This window comes from Ochotona princeps, chromosome 19 (assembly GCF_030435755.1).
Source record: "Ochotona princeps isolate mOchPri1 chromosome 19, mOchPri1.hap1, whole genome shotgun sequence".
In the NCBI taxonomy this organism is placed as follows: Eukaryota; Metazoa; Chordata; class Mammalia; order Lagomorpha; family Ochotonidae; genus Ochotona; species Ochotona princeps.
The window spans coordinates 14,327,204-14,346,243 of NC_080850.1; the positions used below are offsets into that span (position 1 = coordinate 14,327,204).

Below are 19,040 nucleotides of genomic sequence, written 5' to 3' on the forward strand. Positions count from 1 at the left end.
AAAGTACTGTAAAGCAAGGCACATGAAAGGCATAGGGAACCATCTAGAGCTCTTGCTGCGATACATTTTTTCTTGTTTCACCACACAACTTGTGGTGAGGATCATTTCACATGATATATGCGGTTATGTGAGACAGAAATCTTTGCCTCTGTGGGTTGAAAAAGTATCTTGATATGGATTTTCACAAAATCACACAGTCAACGAGAGGTGGAGGATGAAGGAAATGGAACATTAGGCATACCGAAGACAGTTCTTGCTGGGACAGACTCCTTGTTAATCCAGAAAGACACCTGAGACAGAATGACTGTCATAATACAGGGAGTGTATATCTGTATCATGAAGTAGCCCATCTTCCTTTGTAAGTGGAAATAAACTGTCATTATTACATATTCACCTGTTGGAAGACACGCACATCAGTAATAGTCCTGTTGCCAGTCTGCAAAAAGAATGCTGCTGAATGTAAATCTTGCGAGGCTTTAAGTTTTCATGGGTTGAGAGAAAACAAGTGAAGGCGTATTTCAATGTCTGAGAAAGCTACTTGATCAGCAGGTTATATAACAAATGACACACCAGTTCACAGTGTTCGGTGCAATTTTTTGTATCATAACTACACTCAGAAAATTACTTATGCCAAGATTATATGAATCTTTGTATACCACTGACTGGAAAATAAATTTTGAGAACAGCTATACATCATTTTAAAGCAATAAGCCTGGCTAAAAATGACTAACACAAAGTAAAAAAAAAATAGATAATTTTGAAACTAGGCACTTAAGTCATCTTTCAGGTCAAATTCTTACCTGTATTAGATTTAATGGTCTCACTAGATGCTGTTTGTCCAATCAGATCATACTGGAGGAGGCTAGATGATTCTTCTGGGACTTCTACAGAGTACAATGGCCCCTTTTTCCATGTATATATGATTTCACTTTTAGGGTAAGCATCTGAAATTTTAAAACAGATTAAATGTAGTTGTATTTTTTTCATTCAAAGCAAGTGTTAACTGTATAACAAGGAAATACATCATAATTTCAAAACAAATATTTTCTCTTAATTTCATTGCCTGAAACCTCTGTTTATGATATTGACAGCCAAATAAGTGCGTTTTTGGAATGACACTGAAAATATCATGGATATCATGGTGATATTTTCTCCTTTATGAATAGTCTGTGACTTAAACCATATAATTTCTTAGTTTGAATACATTATTGAATTCAAAAAAAATTTTAATTAGCTTACAACTTCCAAACTTGAGTGGACAAGCATGCCCATCCATTGGAAAGTTAACCAGTCTCATGGGACAGTCAGCATTGATGGTAAGCCTAGGGGCATTGAAATAAATGGTCTGAGTTAGTATGATGGATGAACCATTTAGGAAGAAGAAAGAGAAACAGAGAAACCTCACCTCATAGTGTATAGAATGGTTCCGTTTTGCATTATTCTGAAGAGTTTATTAGGGGTTGTCATGTTGTGAGCAATTGACTTCTTGCCATTTCTGAAAAAAGTGTCAGGTGTCCAGATTTTACTGACCATCAAGTTATTCAAACTCAGAATCTCAGTTGGTCCCCCAAATTTCAATCTCTCATCAGTCCAAGTTTGGCGGAAGAAAACATCCATTGTATATTCCTAAATACAAACAAATTACAGTAGGATGAGAATATTTATTTGCTAGTTTATAACACTCAATTACAAAACTTGAGAAAATGAACTTTTATGACAATAACTTCCAGTCAATCCAAATAACGCGATCATCACTAAGTGATTTTATAGTCAATAAATGATTTTTATGAAACATAATTTTAGTAAAATTATCAACAGTTGTTGCCATATTATACCAACCCTCTACTCCATTACAACTGGCCCTTGATTTCTCACTTTGTCATTTATCTATTTGCTTATTAACCTGTTAACTCTTTTTTTAAATTTTTTTATTAAGATTTATTTTATTTTTATTACAAAGTCAGATATACTGAGAGGAGGAGAGACAGAGAGGAAGTGGAGCCACCGGGATTAGAACCAGCGGCCATATGGGATCAAGGTGAGGACCTTAGCCACTAGGCCACACCGCCAAGCCCCTAACCTGTTAACTCTTTACAGTGAAGGCTTCACCAGCCTCCCTGAGTCAGACTAACCATCCCATTTAGCCCCTAAGTTACTTTCAGAGAGGCCTCTGATCATCCCCATGCTCTTCAGTAAAGCTCCAAAGACTGAACTACCTTATTTTGATGAACATACTGTGGCTTCACCCTGTTGTCTGATTTGTCTGATGTTCTCAAGGAATACAAAAGCAAGCATGATTCTTCTAAACAAAGCATCATTTCATTGTGAATAATCAGTTGTAGGTTTTACTAGGTGGTTTTTATAAAATAACATTAAAATTTTAGAAATGATAACTACTAAATGAATAAAACTTAATGACAAATAACCTTCAATTAAAATTAAAATATTTCCAGTAATTGTTTTGCTTGATATATGAATTCCTTGACAAGGTTTACTACAACATGAGTGATTATTTTTTTTTATCCCATTTTGCAAATTTAATATAATTTTTGCTCCTGCTTATAAAAAGGGCTTATCCTTCATATATGACATCAGTTTAAATAGAAGAATTGTTGGTAGACAGTGGGCCATGCGTGTACAGAGGCCCCAAGTCCAAATGTGCGTTTTTTTAATATTTTTTTTATTAATTATTTTGCATTATGTGACAGTTTCATAGGCTCTGGGAATCCCCTCACCCCTCCCCCTCCCCTCCCCCCTGGTGGATTCCTCCACCTTGATGCAGTATTACAGTTCAAATTCTATCAAGATTCTTTCCTTGGAAACATATACCAAGCATAGAGTCCAGCTACTTATTGTCCAGATGGGTTGAACAGTTTCTTGGGGAGACCATTTCTGGTCTGAAGTTAGATCTGGTAGAATATCATCACAGTCAATTAAGAGTCCCAATATAACATCAACAGCAATTTGCAATATTATGGAATTGACATGGTTTTGAGTAACCAGTATGTTAAAAAAAAAAAAAAAAGCAAGTCCTAACCACAACCTATGATTAGCTCATTGATATTTCAATTTTAGTTTATATACAGGACCGGCTGCTATATACCTTAAAATGGCTATAAGGTACCATTCAGCTGTCTCGTGTCTATTTCATTTTAGTATTTAGCCATTTGTTGTGAACATGAGTGATTATTTTAAAAATGTGATTTGACACACAGTTAATGCACCCATGTAGTAGTGATCTGATCTGTAATGCACACATGTATCTCAACAGAGACATATATATGAGATTAAATTTCAAGTATACCTATACTTCAGTAATTAGGCATGTGATTTTCTCTATTTGGAGTGTTTGAATGGAAAGCATAATATTGAAAGAGTTTGAGATTGTTTAATAATGCTGACACTGCTTTTGTCTCCATATGAATGTTTCTTCAGTAAAACCTTTCTCTGTATCTTCCTTTCTTCCTATCATTCCTTCATCTTTCCTTCCTGTGGTAAACTTTCCTTTTTCTTTCTTTTGGTACTCTTCTTTTCTCATCAATTCAAAAAGAGGACAAAAACTTTCCAATAACTGTTTACACAGAACTGCATTATCCTCATAAAATGAAATGGCACATCTCTTTAAAGATATTTACATTTACATTAGTATTTATGTTTAATAGAGTGATAAATACTATCTCAAAACAGGGAAAGAACATTAGGATGCACTTTGTTGTAGAAGACCAGATCAGGTTTTCATTGCCACGTACTATAAATATCCTCTTACGAATCCTACAGCCATCTGTACCTGGAACAGGGCTCCTGGAACACCTGCTGGTCCATCCGAAATTGCAAAGGTGAAATGCGTCAACCTTTCCAAATGACTTCTTTGTGTTTTAATAGAATATTCTGATAAGGATGTGACTTGCAAAAGGTAGTCACGTTTCAGGTTTCATATTTATCTTCCATATATTCTTACATGACATAAGGTCTTCATGATTTTTGATTTTTCTTATTCCAATAAATTTACTAGTACTTCATAAGGAAAGTGAAAATGTTTTATTTAATTGGAAAGAATCAATGTGTGATTTGCAGATGGAAGGCAGGAGATAATACTAAAAATTCCCTCAGCTAGAAATGTTTAACCATGGACCTTTGTAAAACATGAAGAAAATTAAGACAGTAAGCTGCTCTAACGGCAGGACCCTCTCAGCCTGAACACACATACTACCTAGGGAATTTGGGGACAAGAAGCTTGATGGCATTGAAAATGATCATTTTCTATGGAACTCAGCTCTGCTATGTAAAAGTACCCAACTCATTCGGAGCTTACTCACCATTTCCACATCTGACACGGGCCCAAAACTGGTCACATAAATGTCTGTTTTGACTTCTGTGACAGCACCTGAAATTAGTTCATAGAGATGGGATATTTATCACTGATCTTAGACTCTATTGTTAGACCCCTCCTCAGAGTCACAATCTTCAGTTTTAAAGAGATTCCAGTGTGGGGCATGCTTAGTTCTTTCAACTTTCAAATATCATGGCAATTGTCTTATTTTAAGTTTATTCTAGTCAAATTGAAGAAACATTGGGGAATTAAAGCAAATGAACTTAATTTTCTAACAAAACTGATTAATAATAAGTACCACATATTAGTAGCTTTAATAGCAAGTACTAATGGACATGTTTTAAATGGGAGAATTTATTTCTACATTTTATATACTCATGCTAGGAAGAGAATTCTGAAACTCAGAGATAGGTCATTAATTGAAGAAGAGTCCAAAACAGGATGGGAATGTACACAGCCTCTCTTCAATATCCCCAAACCTGTGATTCTTGACATAACTATCATCTGGATCGTTCCTGAGTCTTACATGAAAGTAAGATAAGACCACTGGCATTTGCCCCAGCAATAATGCAATTGTTCACCTCCAAATCCTGGCCGCAACCGATTATCATAGCCTTCCAGCAGACTGTCCAGGATCCGACTGATGTTTTCTGAGTACAAGTTGCCCTCATCTTCAAGTTTCCCCGTGGCATTTCCCAGCCTGTAAGTAGAATCAGTGGTCCTCACTCAGGACCTCGAAGAGGGTAAGGTGAGTGACCCATCCTAATCCACCCTACTCCAAACACATGCTTCAGTGATTGTTACAGAAGCTTGCCAGGGAGCACAGGTTTTCCTTTCCTATGTGATAAAAAGAATAAAAATCTTACTCACCATAGAATAATGCACAGCCAGGTCAGAGGTGATGCCATCCTGCAGCGCGCTGAAATGACCAGTTCAACCTCCTAGCTTCTTCCTCCCCTCCCAGCAAGCTCTCCCTTGCCAATCAACTGGCAAAATCTTCCGAATTCCTCATATCCCTGTTCCTGATTTCCTTCCAGTCCGTAATCTAATAGATAAAGAAGTTGCCCGGAAACTTTGGAGATTCCCTTTACCCTCTTCTTTCTTCTATTTCTTTTTTATTTTTAAGTGAAACAAAGTGATTTTTGGTCTTAGACTACATCCTGTGGACATTCAACCTCCTCTGACTGACTCATTTGGGAAATGAGAGTCTGAAGGGACAGTGCGTGGTCAAAGAGCAGTGACAATAATCGAATAAGGCATTAGGGGAGATTAAAAGGAAGAAATCCACTAGTTTTGGCATGGAATTAGCAGAGCCTGTGAGAAAATCTGGAAAGCAGTGGCATCTTGCTGATTGAGATTATGTTCCAATGGGCTCAGCATTTATTATTTCTATGGTGCACAGAAGGATTCCTGTACTGCTCTTACTGCTTGAAAAATGGAACAATATTGAAACCCTCCTGGACCCTTATTCTCATTTCATCTACTTTATTGTCTGTAGGCAACCTGTCCTTCATAGTTAAAAAGCATTTCTTACTGTTTGTTTATGCACGCTTTGAACAAACAGGAACAATTCCTGGCTACTTTGCTGTCGAACAAGTATTTTAAAAGTACTTTACTGATCGCTCCTGCCAATGGAGTGCCATCTCAAGCTAAGAGATAAATGAATCCCATGCTATTTTTAAAATCTGGTCAAAAATGACGGGTTGAGTTTTCCCCTGCAGAAGTAACACAAGATTAAATATTTGCAGACAGAGTGACTGATGATTTTGCCAGCGCTATTTTACTAGGTTTGGTATAGATCAAAAGCCAAATATCTGAATCTGAAATATAGCATTTTACGCACTTGTGATAGGAAAAAACTGTAATAAGTCTGTTTAAACATTAAAATTTCAACCTTAATAATAAAATAATGATACATGAAAGACTGTTAAATGGTTTTAAACACTGTGTTTTTAAAAATCTAAATTCTTCAAGACCATAATAACCATTGTGGGCATGTATAGCAAAATTTTAAATTTTCCTTTAAACTTGATCCATTGTTGATGATGTTATATTTTCAATTCTCATTGATTTAAGGAGTTCATTTGGGATTATGTGAGAAAGAAGATTTTATATAGGTTCCTTGTTTTGAGAATTCACTTTGGAAGAGAAAAAGGGAGAGGTCTAAGCTGTGCCAATAAAAGGAGCGACACTGACAGGTTACACGTTGAATCACTTATTGAACACTTACTATAATTCATCTATGTACACGGATACTAACTTAACCTATGCCATTATCATACAAGGCAGTCATTTTTATGTTCATTCGAAAAAAAAAAACAGAGAAAATGAAACTGAAAAAAGAAATGTGAGTACCCTGAGATTCCAGTGCTACGTGGTATTTTTGACCTCAGATGATAGGTTGTTCTTATGTTGGACCTGACTCCCTGCTCAAAAGCCGAGGTCCTTCATCCCCCTGGACCAACACTGTCTTTTGTGCTGTGAAGAAAAACTCACCATCTCAGTGGACGATAAAGGAAACTGCCAAACTACCCCTTTTGGAAATCCAGCACATTAAGAGTAAAATTGTTCTGGGAAGCAAACAACAATCAAGGGACATTTCCCTGGGCTGCAGCCTTAAATTGTTCTGGCTTGATGGGGAATAAAATGTTGAGTGCTTTGTAGGACATTCTGGTGCCTGCTGAAAGAATAGTCAGGCAATAGTCATTTCAATCATTCAAAAGAAGTCATTTCTAAAACGACTTTTAATTATTCAAACACTGCTAGTTCAACAACTTTTACTTATTAAATGTTTGTAACATACTGAGGGTACACAAATTTCCAAGAGACATAATGCTCACCCTCAGAAGGTTTGTTTTCTAGTCATAACCAGCAATGCGGAATTGACAATATGCTGAATGCTACACACACCATCGCTATTAGTTATGTTCTGTGAGTCAAGTGAGAAGATGATTGTAGAAGCAAATGGAGGCCAGGGATTATTCTGTAGAAAAGATGATGTATGAGGAAAAATTCACAGATGAGCTCAGAAATGAGGCAATGCCGGTTGTGCTTCTACACAACCAATAACTGAGCAACTTGAAAATAGGGGGAACAGAAGCTGCAATGCTATAAAGGCTGTAGAGGAGACTGGGCTCAACAGAAGATCTCCCATGGAAAACTTGAAAAATAAGCATATTTTTAAAGAGGGTTTTCAAAAAATTCACAATCATTTTCTTTCTCAGAGAATGGCCCCTGCAATGAAATCAAGCAGAATGTTTAAAAACTAGGCATGGGATAATCTTTTATCAAGTTTGTGTTACTTGATCCTACCTAAATTGTTAGACCACTTAGAATTTAGGTTCACAAGTCAGAATGTTACTTAGGCACATTATCCTCTCTTGACCACATTTGTATCTCTTACCCCAAGGGATTTTGTAGGATCAGGATGGTGCTGTTATTAAGCATGAATGAAGCTATTCATCAAGGGACACGCCCCTAATAAATAATAAATGAAAGAATCTATCCACAATATCACCACCGTCATCATCATCATAGTTGTCATTAACATTATTGTTTGTAGTCAGATAACATGTCTTCTCGCTAAATAAAATGTAGAAATGAGCCAAGACATTAGAAACTAGAAATGCACTTTGTCATTAACTGGCAATTCAGAATGGTGTATCTGAGTTCACATGTCAGTAGAGAAAACCAAGGGAAAGAGAGACAGAAAAGCGGGCATGCAGCAGATCTGCAGAAAGAAGTGAGGACATGTGTCCTTGTTACCCCAAAATCAGAGGTACCTGCCTGAATTTCTGACAGTCTCCATGATAACATTTCTACAGATTCTAGGCATCATTTCTGCCCTTGGATTTCCCAAGAAGGGATCATATCATTTTACATCATTTATATTTTTTGCTCATGGCAAATTAAATGTGTTCCTGTCACTAATCCACTAGCTTCAACTCTGAAGTCTACCTCAAGTGTGAAAACATTTCCAGTCGTAATGACGGACAATCACATTTGGATGAGCTGCCCAACCCACAGGAGATTAAACCTGGAAAAAGTGAAATCTTGAAATGGTTTTCTGGGCTTGTAAAGAACATCAGGCTAATTGGCAATTACTTAATGAACTTGCTGCTTAAGGAATCTCTTAGACCTCCACAGAACCGAGCAAGCACTTTAATAAACTGCATCAACTCTTTCAGACCACTAGGGGATCGCTGAGCACAGTCTTCAGACAGTACTACTCATGCCCAGAGAAACTGTTTGCCTATTTATCAGATGCTTGGAGCATAGGACAGAGACAGAATTTTGGGTTCAAGCCCAGTGAAGCGCTCCAGGGACAATGTTTAAGAGGAACAAGTAGAATGGAAGTCAATTAAACAGGGATTCTGCTGGATTTGGGTAAGATGCAAATACCAAACCTCCTGCCACAGAAAGGATATTTTTAGAGCATGTAATAAAAATAAAATTCTGAAAATGCCATGGAAAAGTCAGAGGCCTTCTTGGGAATAATTGTGCCCTTCACACTGCTGTGCTAAATGACTTAACATTTCCCATTAGAATAAAATGAGAGAAGTTGCCATTCGTGTGTGTGTGTGAGAGAGAGAGAGAGAGAGAGAGGGAGAGAGTGAGAGAGAGAGAAAGAGATTAAATCTGAGAGAAGAAAAATATGCTAGGAGGGCTACACTGAGAAGAGATTAAGAGATGTTTGATGCACAATTTGAAGTTAGTGATTCATCACTGACTGATGAAGTTGTATCCCCACCAAGAAAGAAAAAGTGCCAAAGCCTTTCTGACAAATTTTGACCATCAAATATGTAAATAACATATTGGAGAAAACATATTGGTAGTAGAGTGTCTGATACAATCAGAATCTAAAAAGCTACAGTCTTAAAAGCTTTCTATACTATGATTTTGCAACAGTTATTAACAATTTATTAATTTATCACATTTATGAACATTTACGAGGGTTATAATTCTGAGATTCTGCCATTTAGAATTGAATGTGCATTAGGAGATTACCTTTCATAAGGAAATAAAAACATCGCTTGTGATTATGAAACAGTGTTAGAAGGGGTTCATTGGGAATGAGCAAACCAGAACTGAGATAATGAGTTCACTTTCCAGAAACAAAATAACAAAATTCACATCTAATGGTAAGGAGACACTCTAAACTACAGTCAGAATAAATTTTACAGTTGTTTCTATTTCCTGTAAAAAATTATTTTGTGCATCTTACAGAAACAGAAATGTAGGAAGAAAAGTTGGTAGAGATCATTCCCCATAAACACTATTTTCTGAATTCTATTCTATTCTCTCAAAAGATCAAATAATATCACAAATATGTAATAAACTTTTCTGTTGCGTGTTCTGATATTTTTAGTATGTGCGTTCAGGCACTAGGTAGTTTTGAGTTTTTAACTTTAAAATATTATGCTATATTAATATATCACTTGTTTCATTAAGTCTCATTTTCTAGACTTACTATATATACCAAAACTTATTTTTACATGGATAAACATTAGGGTTGAATTGTTGGTAATTTTGGAGGGTTGTAAAGAGTCATAAAATACATATGTTCATGTATATTTATGGTTCTGCATATAAAGAATATTCTTTCAAGATTATATGCTTGCACATTTAAGCCTTTATCAGATATTGTAACATTATTTTCCAAAGCTGTGTCATGAACACACCAAGCCATTAGTATTATTACATGCAAAGTCTAATTTTTGTGCCAGATTTTGATATGAAAAGTTATCATGTCATTAATCTCCAAAGCATTTCATGGTTGCTTTACTTTACATCATGTTAGTCTTAAGATTAAGCTTAGTTTAGGCATACTAGTTATTGACATTCTTTATATTTGAATTGCCTTAATAGATTTTGCAGGTTTTACTCATTCTATTACTCAGTTATTCATATGGAAATTGTATTCTGTATAAACAATCATAGTAAATATACATATATATATACACACAAGAATTGGTGCAAAATCTTTATTTACGTGATCACATTTATTTTGTTTTTCATTAGTAACATATGATCTCAGCGTTTAGCTTATTAATCTTCCCTCTGTGAGCTAAAATATCTTGTGTTTTGTTTTGATAGCTTTAGAGTATTTAAATCCTTCATTATCTGAAATACAATTATTCCCCTTTTTTGAAGCATGTGTGTGCGAATGAAGAGTAGTAAGAATATTTTTCTAAATACAAAGCAGTTGTCTTAATAGTAACTATAGAATAGTTATTTTCCCCACCTATCTATAGTATTCCCTCTATAGTATAGTACAAAATAATAAGAAATATTTCCATTTTTCTGGAGGCTGCATTTGAGTTCCCACATCTGTTTCACTGATTTTTTTGTGAACTTTGCACACAATTGTTCCATTTTGTTTCCCTTCAGGTAGCAAATGTGCCTCCTCCCACATACCCCCTTTTATGATGGAAGATGTATTACTATGACTGCTATGAGCCCTATTTTGAGTTCCCTCATTTTAACTATCTATTTCCTGGACAGGGATCTTTACTGAGACAAGCAGCATTCAGTGACAATCACAGAAGCTTCTAATCTTCTTCCTAGGATTTGAGACACACGTGTAGGGTCATGCTGTTTTCCGAACCCCCATCAGAGTGGCTGAGGACATTGTGGCTATGCAAGCTCTCTGCAGTCCAATGACTTCCTCTCACAGGTCAGTAATCCCACAGGCACACCCTAATGAACCACCTGCATGTTTAGTGCTGTGAATGTGCTTTCTGGGGAATATAGTCTGCGACTCAGGGGAGGTTCAAAGTCTGCAGGTTTGTAGTCTGCAGCTGATTGCAAATGAATGTGAATTTTTATGTCCTACCTCTCCAACTCATCTAGTACTACCTTCTGGAAAGAGGATCTGAAGCTGTGGAAAACTAGAAAATTAGATTTTGCTGTAATTTTAAGACTGTGACAAGAGTGAAACATTATATTATAAAAACATGTAGCCTACATTTCTATTCAAAATTTTAGCAAATATCTAGCTTTTGTGTGTTCGACCTTACATATGGTTAGATTTCAAGAATAGGAGTTGATATTGCCCTTATTAAGTTCATTGCCTACCCATGATGTCTCTTTTGGAGACTAGGCACATGAGTATAGTTGGTTTTTGTGTATCTGAAATACTGTGATAAAAATATTCCTTCTTAGTATTTGTTTGGAAAATATTCTGCGGGCAGCTATGCACCAAATATGGAAGTATTTACAAAACACAAAAGGAAAAAAAGAAACTGTGCATGCCCTGGATATGACTATGATCAATTTGCAATGACCAGCATATAAACAGGCTATTTGTAGGGTGATGTAGAGTTGCAGAATGCAATAGGAACCACGATTATGAAGGTCTCCCTTGAAGACTAAATGTTAATAATAAAGCTTTCAATTTTCTTTGATTTTCATGTATTATACACAACACTTATTGCACATTTATGTGGAAAAATGTTATAAGTCTTAATTTATGTTTCATTTCTTCCCTTTCGTGTTACCTTTGTTTTCTCTGCCTCCAAGCAGATGGCATTTTTACCCCTTCCTTGCCTAAGGATAGTTTGTGGCAAGGCAGAAGGCTGAGAATACATTACTTTTAAATTTTGTTTCCAGAAAAATCTGAAGTTGTAGGCATAGTGGAAGTAGTTTGAACAAATATAAAAAAAGGGGAAAAAATTCTGCAGATTAAAGAGAGCTTCTCGCTTGCCAGGGAACTAGGAAAACACAGAGTGATCGGTGTGCAGACCTGGGATGCCCAAAGGAGATGTGTTATACCTCCCTGCCACACCTTCTGGGGACACATGATCAAGACTGGAAAAGTTGGTGTGTTAGATTGGATCAAGAGGACTGCTAGGACATGCTAGACAGACAGGGACCATGAGCTTTCTCTGTCAGCTCGGTGAATTAATGCTTGAGAAAACATGCCCCTTCCTAAATGCATGTCTTTGCACTGCCTGAGGCCTTCCTGCCACAGCATCAGGAAGGAACAAGTTCGCTTTCTTGCCTGTCAGGATTTGTGGCTGCCATACATGTGTGATCTTGTGGTTTCCTGTCTACTATTTAACTTTTTGTTCAAATACTGCTGCTTCAATCATTATTTCATAATTGTTTTTAAAGATTTATTCATTTTATTACAGCCAGATATACACAGAGGAGGAGAGACAGAGAGGAAGATCTTCCGTCCGATGATTCACTCCCCAAGTGACTGCAACGGGCCGGTGCGCGGCGATCTGATGCCGGGAACCTGGAACCTCTTCCGGGTCTCCCACGCGGGTGCAGTGTCCCAATGCATTGGGCCGTTCTCAACTGCTTTCCCAGGCCACAAGCAGGGAGCTGGATGGGAAGTGGAGCTGCCGGGATTAGAACCGGAGCCCATATGGGATCCCGGGGCGTTCAAGGTGAGGACTTTAGCCGCTAGGCCACGCCGCCGGGCCCTCACAATCTTTTTTTTCACAGCTATGTTAGGCTTAAAATGAGAATGAGATCTCTGGGGGGAAAATGAGCTGCAACAGAGAAACAAAAGCAAGGGATCACTTTTCTTATAAAAACTTCGTGGCCTCAGTTTTAAGCCACTTGGTTTGTAACAGCAGCATAGGGTCTTGACAGTAAGCATTCGCAAATCGAATGTATAAGTTTTCATTTATCACGAAAAGGTTTTATACTGAGGGAGAGCTCTGAGAAATTTGACTTGCTTAGCTAAACAACTGATCTGTTGTGGTTTATATCACTATTCCTCGGAATCTTGCAAGCACTTCTTCAACTTACATTTGAATCCCACATGACTATATTCTCCTATAACCAATGTATTCCCCTAAATAGCTGGTTTTGAATCTTTATATATTCTCATAACACATAGTTCTTTTATTATGAAGTAAAGATCCCAGTTAACTCTTTTAAGACTGTGTTGATACTATATATTTTTCTGAGTCCAATGATAACCTTTTCCAAAACCCAGCTACCAGGTCCTGTACTGAGTAGAAATGACATCTGAACATGTCACTCACCATTTTTGATCATAATGGAAGTAGTTTTACTATTTTTGTGTTTTAATAAAAATATGATAATGCTTCAATATAGGTTAAAGTAAAAATTAATATTATGACACTTTATTAGTCAATTTAGATTTTATAGCCATTCTCAAGTCAGATCTTTAAAACAAAGATGCAAATTTAATACTATGATTATAGAGTAATACAAGCTTATTAAAGTATGCCTGCTGTTTCTCCTGTATTCCCTAAATGACTTTCTTTTCCCCTTGACCAAGTAAAAAACTTTACCAGTTACCAGAAAAATAAAAAAAAGCTATGAATATACAATCTCAAAGAAGTTGTTTAGCCCTAAATAAAAGTAGCAAAAGTGTCTGTGCACAGTTAGGCCTCATAAAGTCCCTTTTACAAAACTCAATGGCCATGTCTTTATAGCTTCTGTAAACAGGACATAAAATGGCATAATAGCTCACTGAGTCTCACACCAAAAGTATACACACACTGAATAAACTATGGCCAATTACAGGCATTTGGATTCCCTCATTGCAGGCTATCAAGACTGACTCAGACTAAGCAACGTAACGTATGTATGTGCATGGGAAGGTGATAAGGTCAGTCATAAAATCAAACGGCTGATTAGATATGGACTAGATTATGTTTTTCAAAAATTCATCTTCAATAGTTCTAACTTCTAATATCTCAGAATGTGACTGTATTTGTAAATAGGGCTTTAAAGAAGCAATTAAAGGAAAACTGGATCATATAGCTAAAGCTTAATTCAAAATGACTAGTGTTCTTATATGAAGAAGAAATTAGTATCCTGACACCCACAGGGAAAAGACTGAAGGAGAATAAACATCCATGGGCAAGACATGGCCTTGGGAAAAACCACTCCTGCCAACACCTTGATCTCAGATATCAAGCACTGAATTATGGAAAAAGAAGTTTTCATTATTTAAGCTTCTTAGTCTCTACTGTTTTATCATGGCAGCACTAAAAAACTATAAGAAAATGACTAGCTAAATTCCAGAAAGAGTGAGAATGAAGCTATCAGCAAAAATTATAAGAACTAAGAAATATACATTATAACATCAGAGCTCTCACATTAAGTAGATGTAAATTCTGTCTACACACAAATTTGATCAAAGTACAACATTCCACGAAAAAGAAGCTTTTTGGCTAACTTGAGAAACATGCCCATCTCCCAAGAGAACGATTTTGATCTACATCAACATTGCATAAAATAAGAAAGAGCCCACATTAGTATACAAATACTTGCTTTTATAGCTATCAGCATCTTCCAGTTTGTCACTCCCAATAAACTAAGATCAAAGATAGAGTCCATGAGACTACATGATCTAGGCCAGACAGAAAATCTGAATGTCCAGAAAGTGATGCTGAGCAGGAACCAATTTCAGAGAGAAAGAGAGAAAGCAAATATTAGAATAGTGCTCAGAAGTCATGCAAAAAAAGCTTAAATTTACTTACTGTTGCAACTTGAAGCCTTTTCATTCTTATTAAGGTAAGCTATACTTATACTGGAGCAAGTGCATAGCAAGAAATAAGACAATATCACTGGTGAGGATGAGGCTACTGACATACCAAGGTAGAAACAGAACTGGTGAGATGTTAAATTCAGGTTCAATTCTGAACAAAACCCCAAGAACTTTTGCTCATTAATCCACTGTCCAAGGGAAGAGATAGGAACAGGCACTCTTCAGTCTTCTACCTGGATACTGGAAGCAAATCATGCATCATTAGCAGAGAGGGAACACAAGGTGGCATGGCTTGAAGAAGAGAGGGTGTTTGGCATCAAACTAAGAGGTCAGTGTTGACTATGTTATTCGGAGATGCCTTGTTGTATAAAGAGATAAATTCATCTGGGTGAAATAAAATAAACAAGATGTGGGCAGTAGTTTAATCCAGTGAGACTGAAGGTCATTGCTAGCCTCAGCAAAAGCGACTTTTCAGTAGTGCTAGAGGTAAAAAATCTGATTGAGAAAGAATGCAATGAGAAGAAATGCAAAAGGCAAAAATGGTACTTCCACAAAAGGGGCATAGATATATACGAAGAGAACTGAATTGGTACATTGCAAAAAACTTGCATGTTTAAATATTGTGATATTGTACCATTTTCAATGTCAGATAATTCAGGAGAGAGAGCAAAGCTGATGGAGGGGCAGGGTCAGAGGAGATGCTAGCGAAATCCTTTAGCGAGTAAGATGGCATTGAGATTTGTGTACATAATGATGAGGTTGATGTTATGAAGAAGGAGAAGCAATTTAGTGACAATGAGAAGAATAAAAGAATATTTTGTTACAGTTCCAGGGGAGTTGGTATGTTAGGTGTCAGGAAGATGAAGTAATAATTATCAGATCATTTCTTCTGTCTCAAGTGAAGTGAGAACTCAGCTAGGCAGCTAGGAGTGGAAGATGGAAAAAGTTTAACCATGGGTCTGAGAGGTGGCATAGTCACTCCACAAAGAAACTGAGTGGGATTGTCAGGGAGTTCCATGTATCCGTTTGTGATTTGTGGGTTGATACATAGATTTAGATATCACACAGTTGTGAATTTTTCTTCTGCCTGATTTATCTCATCAGAAGCAGAAAATGAGACTGTGGGAAGATGGATTTAAATAGATTGAAAAAAGCTGGCCTGGAGAGTTTAACAAAGAGAGGTAAAAAGAGTGAAGAGTTGAAATGAGAGAATAATTATCAAAATTTGATGTAGGGGCAAAAAGGCAAACACTGAAGCCACTTGGCACAATTACTAGGGACCAAGCCAATCAAATAAACCGTGGCATCATGAATGCATTTACAAAAACATAATGTTACACATTTGGTTTTTGTTTTTTATTTCTTTTTTTTTCATCAAAAATTATTGCCTGGAAGAAATAAAGGTTTTTCATACTTACTATTACAATCAGTTCATAGAGCATCAGACCTGTAGAAGTTTCCAGTTCACATGTTCACTCCACTCTGTTACTCTACTACTAAGATCATCAACAGCTTCCCGTTGTAACTTACTATTGGCCTCAGAAAAATCCTTCCGACTTGGGTCCTGCCTGTGGCCTGGGTAGGCAGTAGAGGATGGCCCAAAGCCTTGGGTCCTTGCATCCATGTGGGAGACTAGGGAGAAGCTCCTGACTTCAGATCAGCTCCTCTCTGGTGTTGCAGCTACTTGGGGAGTGAACCAGTGGACAGAAGCTCTTTCTCTCTGTCTCTCCTTATCTCTGAAATCTACCTTTGCAATAAAAACAAATAAATTAAAGAAAAAATATGTCCTTCCAACTTGCACTCCCTCCTTTCTGGATATCACTCTGTGTAATCACTGTTTTTGAACCATCATCGGAGGAAATAACTCTTAGGAATGATGTTGTTTCCATCTCATGACAATTGAACCCTTGACTTAATGCAGTTAACTCCCTGTTCTTGGCTCATCTTTCCCTCCAGTTACCAAGAAAGTCAACACTCTCCCACTTCCTTTTACTTCTTCCCTGGCATTATGTTCTGTTATTTTTCGATTCATACATTAAAGACTTTCTACTAAATGAACAATTTTCATGTAAGAATACGATCATTTTTAGTGAATTATTCTCAATAATATCACAGGTCTATATTACATGCTAATGTGTTTTTTTTGGTATTGTTATTTTCATACTCATGTAGTAGATTCATTTCTAGGTTCACAATAAAGAAAACTTCAGAGTATAGGAAGGTATATTAAAGGACAATTTTAATGTCAATCCTTCCATACACGTGCTCAACACCACGGTATTATTCAATTAACTCTCTATTTTGAGTGGTGTATATAATGATCCATACTTTACAAATATGGTTACTGTAAATAGTAATTTGGACAAAATCATATGACCTCCCCTATTTATATTAAAAGTGGGATTTAATTGTCAGGCATACCTGATTTGAATTTTAGGCTGCTAACATTCCAACTTTGTAATAGTGGTTTTTTTTCTTCTCACTAAAACAAAAGCATTCCACTTTTTATTTGCAGATGAAACGATGTGGTTCAAAGTTGAGAAGTGAGTTACTAAAGGTCTCGTAGCTATTTGGAAGTCAGGTTCATGTCGTTACCCCACATCTTAACATGTAGGACACATTGTTGAGTAAAGGACTCAATTTTTATCATTGCACAGCTTACTGCTGTCATTGTTTAATTGTGTCGCTCATGGTTAGAAAGCAAGCTGCTAGCAAAATTGTAGGTTTGAGAAACCCAGCAAACGCAGAAATGCGTTCTTGAAGAGCAAATAAGATAACATTTGTTTTAGTCAGTTGTGTTGGTCAGTTATTTTTTTCCTTCTGTACAATGTCATTATGGCTATAAAATTATCTAGATTATTGAAAGCACTGCGAAAATTGCTTTTTGTGAGTTGAATAGTTTATAGTCTATAAATGCTTTCTCCCATTGGAGAAATTTAACACCAAACTGGTGTTAATGCAATGCACTGTAATACATGGATAGGAGTTTCATGAATCAAGTGTGTAAAAGTTATCTATGCAAATAACCAAACTCTGTCTTTCATGTATTACATGTGATCATTCTTTTTTTTTAAAGATTTATTAATTTTATTACAAAATCAGATATACAGAGAGGAGGAGAGACAGAGAGGAAGATCTTCCGTCCGATGATTCACTCCCCAAGTGACTGCAACGGGCCGATGCGCGCCGATCCGATGCCGGGAACCAGGAACTTCTTCCAGGTCTCCCACATGGGTGCAGTGTCCCAAAGCTTTGGGCCATCCTTGACTGCTTTCCCAGGCCACAAGCAGGGAGCTGGATGGGAAGTGAAGCTGCCGGGATTAGAACCGGAGCCCATATGGGATCCCGGGGTGTTCAAGGTGAGGACTTTAGCCGCTAGGCCACGCCGCCGGGCCCCTACATGTGATCATTCTTGAGCGAAGCTTTCATTATTTTGCTGTTTACAATGTCTTCAGATGAGAATTTTAGTGGGTATTATTCTAATTTTATAAGATTGCAACTGTGGAATTGTGTTAAAATGGAAATTAATGTTAATAAAACAGAAATGAATTGTGGTTGCAATGCTAGATATTCATTTTAGCAAACAGAACGTTCATAATTAAAATTTTCCATTGTAGGAAAAACTTATGTTCATTTATAATAACAGGCCTAGAAGAAAGTGAAGCATCAAATAAGCAAATTTATGGGATCCATTAAAGTAAGATTTAAAGAAAGACTTGACAGGGGAAGACAGTAAACAGATTGTTTTTAATAAACTTCTAAGTCAAGACTGTTCTTTTTGCACTGATGAAAAATAAAATTTTTAAAAGGTAATGTTTATAGACACACAAATTAATAAGAAGTAATTAAGATATCCTTGGTATGAAAAGAAAAATGGAAAAGTTGTAAAGTTTTGCCTTATTTTACATGTACCTTTCAATATAATTAAACCTACTACAGGGCAAATTCCAGTAAAGAAGGTATGGGAAGTTTGAACAGTTCAGATTTTAATATTTATGATCTCTACATTCTAAACAGTTCAAATTTTATTATTTTTGATATCTACAGTTAAGCAATAAAAAAGGAAAATTTCTATTACAATTTGTTGTGCCCGTTGACTGGAAAAAAATTAATTAGGGACAGAGAGAAATGTTATTATTTTCAGCACTGGAAATGACTGTCTGCTCTGTGTATTATGATTGTGTTTTATCTCTATTCTAATTGAGTCCTTCTCTGTTCATGTCTTATATA

General features: G+C 36.5%; 1 protein-coding gene across 1 annotated transcript in view; it reads right to left on the minus strand.

The window, feature by feature from the left end:
• GABRA6 (gamma-aminobutyric acid type A receptor subunit alpha6) overlaps positions 1 to 19,040 on the minus strand; it is a 96,609-nt gene that overhangs the window by 15,905 nt on the left and 61,664 nt on the right. Inside the window, exons 2-7 of the mRNA XM_058677879.1 lie at positions 4,912 to 5,055; positions 4,317 to 4,384; positions 1,406 to 1,626; positions 1,240 to 1,322; positions 801 to 944; positions 242 to 394 (exon numbers count right to left, since the gene is read on the minus strand). Of these exons, the coding sequence (XP_058533862.1) occupies positions 242 to 394; positions 801 to 944; positions 1,240 to 1,322; positions 1,406 to 1,626; positions 4,317 to 4,384; positions 4,912 to 5,055 (813 nt within the window). The remainder of the gene's footprint in view (positions 1 to 241; positions 395 to 800; positions 945 to 1,239; positions 1,323 to 1,405; positions 1,627 to 4,316; positions 4,385 to 4,911; positions 5,056 to 19,040) is intronic.